We start from the raw sequence: 12170 nt of genomic DNA, 5'->3' as shown, positions 1-12170 counted from the left end.
ATGTGGAATGAGCAATTGTGGCTTTTATCTTGCATCGTCTTTCTTCTTCTGGCTTTCAGGTGATGAGATATTAGAGGTGAATGGAGAGTCTCTCCAAGGCCTCACTCACCAGCAGGCCATTCAGACCTTTAAGGTAAACTCCACAGTCACCCTCAAATCCACCCACTGTAAAGATTGAAATTTCAGTGCATGCCCATTACTTTGAATGACTTTTGCCATCATTTAAAGATAACGATAATCAGTGGTTTTCATAGATGTTTGTAATTATCCAATGTCTAATGGGTATTGTTTTCTTGGCTTTTTAGCAACTTAAGAAAGGTGTAGTTACTCTAACAGTACGGACCCGCCTGAGAAGTCCCAGTCTTACACCATGTCCCACACCCACCCTGCTCAGCAGATCCAGTTCTCCAAACTCTAATGCCAGTGGTGGGACTCCAGTTCCTCAAAGCTTTGATGAGGGGGACTCTCGTAAAGGGCCTGGTCCCAAAGATCGCATTATCATGGAGGTTACATTGAACAAAGGTACAGTCATATAATCTTGCAAAAAAATGTAGTTGGTTGCAGATATGTGCATTAATGGTCAAAATTTTAGGAATAGAGGTTTTTGCTATTTGTTTTCTATATTTTTATATACTGTGTTATTGATTATTCAGTATTCTGGATTATTCTTTCTGTCATGAGAAATCTCGGAGAGATTTAGTATGGTAATACATACATACATACATATATATATATATATATATATATATATATATATATATATATATATATATATATATATATATATATATATATATATATATATATATATATTATAATGGCAATGTTCATGTGTTTGGTCTTGCAGGCATAGACCTGCTATGGTGCTGCTGCTGCTTTGATTATTATGGAAGAGCAAGTACCACAACTTCTGAGAATTTAACACACTTCTGCTATAAACATAATATGCAGTTGAAGCCCCTCTGTATGTTTTTTCCCCAATTTCTGTTTAACAGAGAGAAGTTTTTTTCAACACATTTCTAAACATAATAGTTTTAATAACTAATTTCTAATAACTGATTTATTTTATCTTTACTATGATGACAGTAAATAATATTTTATTAGATATTGTTCAAGACGCTTCTATACAGCCTAAAGTGACATTTATATGTTTAACTTGGTTAATTAGGTTAAGTAGGTTGTACAGAGTAATTAGGTAGGTTATTAGTTATTATATTTTATTTATATATATATATATATATATATATATATATATATATATATATATATATATATATATATATATATATATATATATTTATACAATATTTTATAGATATATGTTTTTATTCAACAATAGTTCTGTAGACTATCAACAAATATAGCTTAAAGGGGCTAATAGTTTTTACCTTAAAATGGTTTTCTAAAAATTTAAAACAGCTTTTATTCTAGCCAAAATAAATAAAGCAAATAAGACTTTTTCCAGAAGAAAAAAAATCAAAGGTGGGCTAATAATTCTGACTTCAACTGTATGTGTAAGCCCCATAGCAGATCTTAACACAGGTGGAACTGGGGTGGAGGAGGGTCTCCGAAAAATGTGCTGCACATTGCTAGCATAAAGCAACAGTGAGCATTTAAAATGCTTGTGGACCAAACTCATTGGCTGACAGTAACAAATATCCTGCACCATGTAATTAATGATGTAGTAGGAACAGATTGGGTGTGACCTATTAGCCTGCGTGCACAGAGTTTCATGGAAGAGATTTGTATTTTGTTTTGTAAAAAATCTTGAATAAATGTTTTCCACAAAACTTTTTTCCCACATTGATATTAAAAATAAGTGTTTATTGAGCAAAAGAAAATCACCAAATCATCTTATTTGATTGATTTAACACTGGTGAAACACAGAACAAATCTTTTTTGATCTCACAGGAATAAATTAAAATAAAAAAATATTTAAAATAGAAAACAGTTATTAAAAAATACAATAATATTTTTCAAAATTACTGTTTTTCCATATAATTTTGATTAAATAAATGCCGTCTTGGTGAGCTTAAGAGGCTATTCTATCTGCCTCAACTTTTTAAATGGTATTTTATGTTAAACATTCTTCATGACGTTGCACCACTTAAGAAGTAGTTTTACTATTTTGCTTGCAGTATGTTTGCTTTGTGTAACTTTTACCTCTACTTTTTAATATTCTGACTAACACAGTATTAACAATTAAACATAAATCACATTTTAATTTCCCCATCATCTCCAATGTTATCAGAACACACTTTTCCCATCTGAAATTCATGTATAACATTTTTTTTTATATTTTTTAAATGACATTTAAAGTTGTTGTTTTTTTTATCTTAGACACGCACCTGTGAATCAAGATGAATCTGTGTTGAAGCCTTGTGCTCATTATGTGTCCAAATAAACCATCCTGCCAAAATGAAAACTGTTATTCTTGGACTGTCAAGCTAATAAATAGACCCTCCAAGCAGCTTTCTCATTATTTCAGTTCTGCTAATTTATTCAGTTCAGAGACACCACATATTTCTTTGACATGAAGTATTTTACTTTAGGGTCTATGCATTATTAAACTAAAGGTATAGGTCTTTTAAAAAGACAGCAGACATGATTTCCTTCAGGTTCAGAGGGTAAACATCTCACCTCAGAAGTTGTCTGAGAATCCATGTGTGTCATACCATCTAAAATACCCTTAACCAGGATAAACAGCAAAAATCTGACTCTAAAATTGTAAAGTAAATCATTTGTTTTTTGTGTTTCAGAGCCAGGCGTGGGACTAGGCATTGGTGCCTGCTGTCTAACACTGGAAAACAGTGCTCCTGGGATCTACATCCACAGTTTGGCTCCAGGTTCTGTTGCTAAAATGGACGGCAGACTCAGGTACACTTTCTTGGTTATATAATGAACATGTACAGTAACTTAATGGCAAATTAATATTCAGAATTTCTCATTAATGTTCAGTTAGTCAATGTTTAACAGTGATTAATCAGTGGAAAGATTTACTCAAAGCACACAGGCAGGTGCATTTCTGAGAAAAAAGCATGCGTCACATTTCTAAAAAAAAAAATTAACCAAATTGACCAAACATTTCTAAGAAAAAAAAGGTTCCTGTTTGGCTAATGCAGAAAATGTGCTAATGTTTCATGTATTTAAGAGTGAATGGTGCTAGTTTAGCTGCTCTAGCAGACACTGGACCCTCTGAGCAGTCATCTTAAAATCTTCACTTACAATTAATTAAGGAAGGGAGCGGCAGAAATGAGACCTCACAAGGGAAAACAATCGCATAGTCTAGATTTTCCCTACAGAGCCTACAGTGCATCTGTACACGTGTTTGCAGCAGATTCTTTTCTCTAAACTATAAAATATCCAATAAGCCTGACTTGTTTGTTTGTGATTTGCTGGGGTTTTTGTGTGCGTTTGCTCCTGTTTAGATGAAACACCTCGCAGGCTGAGAAAGAATGTGCAGCATGAGCCAGAAACACATGAATGGGGTCTTTATGGCAGGAGATTGAGGTTCTGAATGCTAGGTCTAGTTGTGAAAGTGCTTGCAGCTGTCTGAAGAGAATGATAAGGGAGCAATATACTTTCAGACACGTCTATTTTTAAAACAAATGCAATTGGGTTGACACTTAAAATACCCCTGGACCACATACATCAACGGTAATATATATAATATCTTATGGATGTGCTTATTCAATATAAATCTAAAAAATCAGTTAAATAATTAAGATTAAGTTGAGTAAAAATACTTGTAAGTGATTATACCACCCACAGCTTTTAAAAAATTAAAAATGAAGATAAATAAACAAATAAAGACAAATAAAGAATAGAAATATCGGATGATACTACCGGTATATTCCATAATGCTCGCCAAAGCTGCATTTAATTGGTAAAAAAAAAAAAAAGAATAGTATAATATATATATATATATATATATATATATATATATGTGTGAGTGTGTGTGTGTGTGTGTGTGTGTGTGTGTGTGTGTGTGTGTGTGTGTTCATTGTGATATGATTCTTCAGAATGCCACATTATTCCATATTATTTCATATTATTCTAATATACTAATATACTAGCTTGGTGCTCCAAAAACATTTGTGCTTCTGAGTTTTTTTTTTTTTTTTTACTTACTTTCTTTCAGAAATTCCTTTATTTATTTGAAAAGCAAAAATTTTTAGCAATTTACAGATTTTGGTCACTTTTTATCAGTTAAATGCTTATTTTTGGTGTTAGAGTTTTAATATGTTAATACATTTATTTATTAAACAAATAAATACTGCAAAATTGTTCAGCTGTTAATGTACTGTTATGTAATCATACCTTTGTCCCATAAAAAATAGACAAACAAAAAAAGTTTCGTAATTTAATGACCTTAAGTCCGTTAATCAATGTGAGTTTTAATTATATTGCTGTTGTAGGCTGTAATTGCGTTTGAAATTATATAATAATTTGTAGAAGTGATATGAAACTCTAATGGTTTCTATTTTTTCTACTATAAAATTGCATTTAGCTTGCCTGTTTAAGGAATAATTAATGACAAGCTGTTGAATTATTCTAAAATAATGCACCCTCAGCTTGATAATATTCCTTTGTGTGGAGTAGATTTATTCTAAAATAATGGTCCCTCAAATTGCTAATATTCATTTACCCATTACCTTGGGTTTAATTCAGTGAACTCAAGTCAGTTAATCAATGTGGGTTTTGAATCTCTTGCTGTTATGGGCTGTAATGACTATAATAATTTGGAGAAGTGATATGAAACTAATACTTTCAAAATCAGTCTTCTTTAGCAGTGCAATTCCTGAAAAATAAACACCGTAGAAGGTGTATAATCCAACCAGAATCAGGCATTCAGCAGCCCCAAGCTATAAATGTACAGTGCACTGCATGAATGAGTACATCCAATTTGAAAAATAAGATTTTCATCCATTTCTCATTGAACATCGGAAATATATGTTGGTGCGTTTAAACAAAACAGATTCAATAAACAGTTATATTGATTAAAATAAGAGTGTTATTACCAAACATCTTATACAAACATCTTACATAAATGTTATATTTTTTTGGCTCTCTTTAATTTTCCTATTAGGATTTAATCTAATATTATTCCCTAACACATTCATTGTTGTGTACATCCTTTTTCTCTGTGATATTGTTATTTTGCCAAACTAGTTTTGGCTTTGGTACTAACTCATCTAATGTTTAAACACATTTTGGTGACTGTTGCTTTAAATTTAAATGAGATTGTGCTGTTCTCAAAAAAGGGCGGAGCTACAAATGCCTGTGTATAAGCATAATGGCGGATACAAAATGACTAACATTCTTAGCCAATGAGGGAGAGATTGTCACTAATGGGCGGGGCTTTCTCCCTCTGATGACACGTACAAAGGGGGAAAGTAATTCAAAGTGTTTCTGTTTTTATCAAGAGTGATTATAAAAAATAAAATAAATAATTTTTTACTATGAGAAGCTGCTCAAATTCACACACTGTTGCAACACAACTATGTTAAGCCAGCCCCTTATAAAAGTGATTTTTGCATAATAGCTCCCTTTTGAAAGAGAGATATTTAGGTTTTGTACTCTTTTATGAAGGAGACTGTTTATATTTTTGATCAAATCTTTGATTAAAGTGACTAATCAGTGTATGTTATGCATTAGCCGAGGAGACCAGCTTCTAGAAGTGGATTCTGTGAGCCTGAGACACGCGGCATTAAGTGAAGCCTATGCCATCCTGAGTGAATGTGGACCAGGCCCGGTCAGCCTTATCATCAGCCGCCATCCAAACCCTAAAGTAAGAGCCAAACACAGACACTATGGCATCTCCTCAAAAAATGACTGCATATACAATCTTACTCAGATTAACAAGCTTGCAAACTTACCCTAATTAATAGTCTTGTTCAAAGGGTACAGATTCTTTAGGGTCAAATGAAGTAAATATTTGATGCCCATAGAAAATATTAATAAAGCAACACAAACGCCCTCTAGTTTCTGAACTTGTTTTCATTTATGAATAAATAGACCGCATCTATGAGTGTGGTGATGTGGTCACACTCTTGCAGTCACAAGGGCCCTTCCTCTGACAGACTGCTGCAAGTGGAAATAAAAAAAAATAACCATCCACCTGTTAAGCTGTAATTTGCTCCTAGCATGAATCATTGAAGCCCGACAAAAAAGTAAACAACATTCCTCTCCCCCTTCTGCTCGAGCAACTTGGTTTCCATCCACCTAGTGATTCAAGATGTTGAGAAATGTGCACCAGGGTGGGGTACAGCGGGAGGTTTTGGTGGTTAGAATATGCTGACTGTTCACTTGGCCTGAGAAATGAGAGCCTGCACTAATGTGAGCAGAACGATGTTAGGACTAGCCTCACACTTAGCATGTGACATGAGAATGTTAGTCTTTCACACTGAGGTACTGACCGTATGTCTACTTATACAGTTGAGGGAAAAATTATTATCCCTCCTGTGAAATTTGAATTCCTTTTCAAACATTTCACAAGTGTTGTTTAATAGAGCAAGGAGGGTTTCACTGTGTTTCCTATGATATTTTTTGCCTTATTAACCTAAATCGCTTATACACTCAGCGACCACTATATTGGGTACATTTATAATATCTATCTATTATATCTATTTATAATGTGTATAATGAAATACTGGTCTGAGTATTTCAGAAACTGCTTATCTACTGAGATTTTTACGCACAGCCATCTCTAGGGTTTACAGAGAATATTTGGAAAAAGAGAAAACATCCAGTGAGCAGCAGTTCTGTGGGCGCAAATGCCTTGTTGATGCCAGAGATCAGAGGAGAATGGCCAGACTGGTTCAAGCTGATAGTAAGGCAACAGTACCTCAAATAACCACTCGCTACAGCTGAGGTATGCAGAAGAGCATCTCTGAACACACAACATGTTGAACCTTGAGGCAGATGGGCTACAGCAGCAGAAGATCACACTGGGTGCCATTCCTGTCAGCTAAGAACAGGAAACTGAGGCTCCAATTCGCACAGGGTCACCAAGATTGGACAATAGAAGATTGGAAAAACGTTGCCTGGTCTGATGAGTCTTGATTTGTGCTGCCATATTCAGATAGTAGGGTCAGAATCTTGTTTCAACAACATGAAAGCATGGATCCATCCTGTCTTGTATCAACAAGTGGTGGTGGTTTAATGGTGTGGGGGATATTTTTTGGCATAGGACTTGGTGTCTATCCCTTTATGACCACAGTGTACCAATCTTTTGATGGCTACTTCCAGCAAGATAACGCGCCATGTCATAAAGCGCAAATCATCTCAGACTGGTTTCTTGAATATGACTATGAGTTCACTGTACTCAAATGGCCTCAACAGTCACCAGATCTTCATCTAATAGAGCACCTTTGAGATGTGATGGAACAGGGGATTTGCATCATGAATGTGCAGCTGAGAATCTGCAGCAACTGTGTGATGCTATAGTTCGATAAAAAATACAGACTGTGGAATGTGTTTTTAACAGAAATATACTGTAATCTGAATTTATGAATGTAAAATGTTAAAAACAGCAGATTACTGGCAACCACAGCTGCCGGTATTTTTCCGTAAAATTAAAAAAGGAAAAACGTTTTTTGTGTCACCATTGTGGAGGATAGTAGTGTCTGTGTTCAAGTCCAAGATGAACTGAGGGTATTTGATGTTATGCTGCATCTTCTTTTGTTTAAAGGTAACTGTGTAGTTACTAATGCAGTGAAAATCTGTTCGTTAATTGCAATCACACATGAACACATCATTGCATCTAATGACTTTACATTTTTGTGCACTAAGCTATGATTTTGTAAACTGAACATTGCATCAGTTCATGAAATACGGTTATTTTCCACAAATTAATACATTTCTATAAAACTTCCATATTTTTCACCGAAAAACTCTGGCAACCACAGCTGGTGGTTTTTTTTTTTTTTTTGTAAATTGAACCGATATTTTGCACTATAAGAGTTTGCTACTTAACACTCTCTCAGTGTTGATGATGATAACACTTTTATAGTGGTTCCCATATAAACTCTGAGGGAGTGTTAATTTTAACTCTAAGGTAGTTAAATCTACCATCTAAAATTTGCAGTCTATCTCGTCAATATGGAGCAAAATCTGTAAGAAATATTTCCAGTACCTTGTTGAATCTATGCCACGAAGAATTAAGGCATATATGGCAAATGGGGGTCCAACCCGGCACTAGCAAGGTGTAGTTAGTAGTTTAAATGCGTTAATAATATTCTCTCCATTAAACAGCATTTGTGAAATATTGTAAATATAATCCAAATTTTACAGAAACTGCAGATGTTTGAGTCCACAAGTCAATCTATTAAAATACTCATGTAAATAATGAGTAAATAAAGTATGTAAATTCAGATTTTATTGAATAATATGCTAATATTTAGAGGATTTATGCACAATGCAATTTGTAAAGTTATATATAAGTCATTTAATGGCTGATTTATGAAAGATATGCTGCAGCCTTGTTTACCAAACAACTGGTTGGATTTGCACTGTAAATCTTTTTTTTTTTTTCTGCTTGTGAGTCATATGTTCCTAGATTTGAGTGGAGTCTGGGTGTAGTTTTTGTTAAAGATAACTGTTTTAAACATGTTTGTGACAGGTGCATGTAGTGTGAAGCTTCCTTTTTTGTGCTCAGGATGTTTTTGTGGTTCTTCTATTATTTGATGTTTTATTGTTTCTTTTCAGCTGAGAAAGGCTGGGATTGAAGTAAACAATAAAAGTCAACTGAAATAGATCTGGTGCAATCTGATCTTACTTTATACCGTACAGATTTTTCAAACACAAATAGGGAATTAGTTTTCAAAGAGTGCCTGTCAAACAACTAGGGCAAAGAGTTTACTAGTTGAAATGTAATTATTGATTTTTGATGTAAAATGTAAAATTATAATCATTTGTGTTTTTATTTTAATTTGTTTTAATTGTTTTTGTTATTATTTGAAAATTTTCAAATAGTGTTATTGAGATGGAATTGACTTACAGTCAATGCATGCATTAGGTTTATTTTGAGTTTAATTAGGCAGATTTATGACGCAGATAATTCTTCTTGAATCATAGTGCCACCTTGTGTTTAGAAAATGTATTTTGTTATTTAAGATAGACAAAGGATTAATGTGTTCTCCATGATATTTGTATCATATTAAGCTATATTAAGCTCAGAATATTGTAGTGTTGTTCGTACACCATGGGATTGAGGGGCTGAGTATTTTATTTAATGAATGATCCTCTCTCACCTTTAGGTGTCTGAACAGGAGATGGATGAAGTGATCACTCGTTCCACACATCGAGATAGTCATTCTTCTCACACACTCGGTAAATTGCATGTTTTGTCTTGGTCTTATTATGGTTACTGCTTCTTAGGGGTTTTAAAGCATTATAGCTTAGTTTATAGATTTTTCCTTAAAATATGTTTATTTTTAAAAGGATTGTTCACCCCAAAAGGAAATCCTTTATGGCACAATTTACTACCCTTACACATTCCAAACCTTCATGAGTTTTATCTTTCGGTTCAACACAAAAAAGATGCATTGAAAATTGCTGGACAGCCATCGTCATTTCTATCTAACTATACATATCAAGGGCTTCTAATTTTATGGTGTTTTGGACTTCATGTTCAGTTTTCAAATATTAGTTTTGACGTTCTGATGTAGCTGGAGATTATTAGATACCCAGAACACAGTGATTTGTAACTCCGATCCTTTCCAAGCAGAAGAAAATTGAACATCATTTTCCTTTGTGCTCTTCTTCACAGGCCTGCCGTCCAAGAGTCCATCTCCCACAGTCAAAGTCAAGCAGGGCGAGGGTAATCCTGCTCTCAGCTGGACCATGAAGCGATTCCTAGAGCCAGCCAGCAGGGTAAACTAGAGGCTTTTGTCTACTGAGAGCTGAGCTTGTCAGAGATAATAAACTTTATCAAACATTAATGAAAAGCAAATGACTCCAGCTGAAACTTGCTGTCAAGGTTTGCTGTCATTTTGTATCTAATGTGGTGATTTTTTTTTTGTGTACTTTTGTTTGTATTGTAGTGCACTCTCAAAAAAATCATTGGTGTAACGTAATTTAATAATGATTTGACACAAATTTCCCTTTATTTGAATGGCGTTTTTTGAACTTAATTTAGTCAAATGGAACCAAAGACCAAAATGACTTTGAACCAATAATACTAAATCACTTTCATTTGAATTGCTTTGGGAATTAAACTTGTCTAGAACACAAATTACTCTTGTAGTCAACTAATCTTAGTCTTCTCATTTGGACAATCAAAGTCCTGTATAATTAATGTTTAATAGCAACTGGTACTTTATTAATCCTCAATTTTGACTCAGACTGATCTCTGAATAGCATTAGCACAATTATAGATCACTGCGTGAAACAACAAATGCATATATAAAGCTGTCACCCTACTCTTTTGCAGGGTGGTACCCTGACAACTCAAAACCTTACCTAAAACTCTTCTAAATCTTTAAACTAAGTGGAGATTAAACTTTAAATTTGATTTCCCCAAAGATTTGATTTCATGTCTCCATCTGTCCCTGCAGCAAGGCTCATTGAGTTCAGAGGCAGAGCTCTCTCAGTATTTCTCGGTTCACGATGTACCCAGCCAGTCTTCCCTCTCGGAGACCATGGCAATGGGGTCCAGTGATGACGACATGCTGCACAGTAGCAGGAGCTGCAATACGTCCATGGAGGAATCAGCAGCACCTCAGCCGCATGGTAGCATTTCTGAACCTAAAGTGTCACATTCATTCTCTCATTGTATAGATTTAATGCAGTTCGTCACAGTCACAGTTTTTCTGTCCTCTTCTCTTATAGTCTACCGTGATGGTTCCTATAGAGGTTCAGGCAGTAGTCCCACAACCCCTGAATGTTGTAAAGCCTCAGGTGGCACTGGTCGTACTGCAGAAACAGCCCAGCAGGCCAGTGTGGGAAGCAGTCCGAGCTCTGTTCGCAGCCCACTTCTTCGCCAGCGGCGGGTTATCTGCTATGAGGACGAGCCCAGCGATGACGAGACCGGACTTGAAGACGACAACGGCCCCTTCCGTCGCCTTCTCCGTGGGGTCTCAGACGGCCACCAGCACCAAGAGGAGGATTCTGGTATTGTTATAGCCACATCATCTCTAGAGGTGGACGATGAAAGCCAGGACGGCAGTGAGAGCCACAGACAGATCAGCAGTGAGCCGACTACTCCTTTCTATGGCAGCTCCATTGAATCTGAGGAAGGAACTACCGGTCTGTCATCTGCCGAATCTCCCTTCATGCCCATTCACTGTGTCGAAGCCACAAACCTGGGGGTGAAAAAAGAGCCCCATCGAGAAGGGCAGGAGGTGAAACGCTCACCCAAGCTGGAGCACAAAGCTGTGACTCGTGTCAAGAGCATGATGAGCATTGAGTGTCCAAACCCTCCACAAAGAACCAAGGGTGAAGATCCAGCTTTATTCCCAGCAAACCCTGCTCAGGTTACACAAAACTGCACACGGCCACCCTGCAGAATGATGCACTGCAAGAAAGGGGAATCTAGTGAGCTTGCAGGGGTCTGTACCATTGAGACAATAGTGCTCCAGCGCGGTGAGACAGAGTCTTTTGGTCTGGATCTGGAGATTAAGTCTGCTCCGCTTAAAGTGTTGGTCACTGGACTGAGACCAGGAGGTGTAGCTGAAAGGGTAGGTTGGAATTTGGGGTGGGATTTGATTTATTAACAACCGAGGCTGCATCCAGTGCCGTTTACACATGGTGTTAACGGATTATTTTACCCAAAAATGATAATTCTGTTAGAAATTACTCGCCCTCATGTCATTCCAACTCCCTGAGACCTTCATTTATCTTTAGAACACAGATTAAGACATTTAAGATGATATCTGAGAATTCCCTAATTCTCTATAGACAGCAATTTTCTCGAAAAGGAGCCAAAAACTTAACATTCCATGTGACTTCAGTGGTTCAGCTCTAAAACACATTGTATAACGATGGTTTGTTCTGTAGACTATTGAAAAAAAGATTTGCTTAAAGAGGCTAATAATATTGTCCTTTAAATGGTGTTTAATGAAATAATAACTGCTTTTATTCTAGCCAAAAAAAAAACAAGTAAGACTTTCTCCAGAAGAAAAAATATTATCAGACATACTGTGAAAGTTTCGATGCCCTGTAAACAT

The 12170-nt window shown here is 35.6% G+C and overlaps 1 protein-coding gene across 12 annotated transcripts in view; it reads left to right on the top strand.

Moving 5' to 3' along the window:
• The window catches only part of pdzd2 (PDZ domain containing 2), a 131887-nt gene that overhangs the window by 103604 nt on the left and 16113 nt on the right, over positions 1–12170 (top strand). For all 12 annotated transcript variants that reach the window (XR_012406201.1, XR_012406204.1, XR_012406203.1 and 9 more), the window contains 8 exons: positions 60–133; positions 306–522; positions 2760–2877; positions 5659–5791; positions 9261–9333; positions 9773–9876; positions 10560–10734; positions 10834–11681. Coding sequence is in view for 5 of the 12 variants with exons in the window: in XM_009301708.5 (XP_009299983.2) it covers positions 60–133; positions 306–522; positions 2760–2877; positions 5659–5791; positions 9261–9333; positions 9773–9876; positions 10560–10734; positions 10834–11681 (1742 nt within the window). In the remaining 7 variants the exon portion in view is untranslated. The remainder of the gene's footprint in view (positions 1–59; positions 134–305; positions 523–2759; positions 2878–5658; positions 5792–9260; positions 9334–9772; positions 9877–10559; positions 10735–10833; positions 11682–12170) is intronic.

The sequence above is a fragment of the Danio rerio genome, chromosome 5 (assembly GCF_049306965.1).
Source record: "Danio rerio strain Tuebingen ecotype United States chromosome 5, GRCz12tu, whole genome shotgun sequence".
In the NCBI taxonomy this organism is placed as follows: domain Eukaryota; kingdom Metazoa; phylum Chordata; class Actinopteri; order Cypriniformes; family Danionidae; genus Danio; species Danio rerio.
The sequence above is the reverse complement of the archived record's forward strand: the minus strand, read 5'-3'. Positions and strand labels throughout refer to the sequence as shown.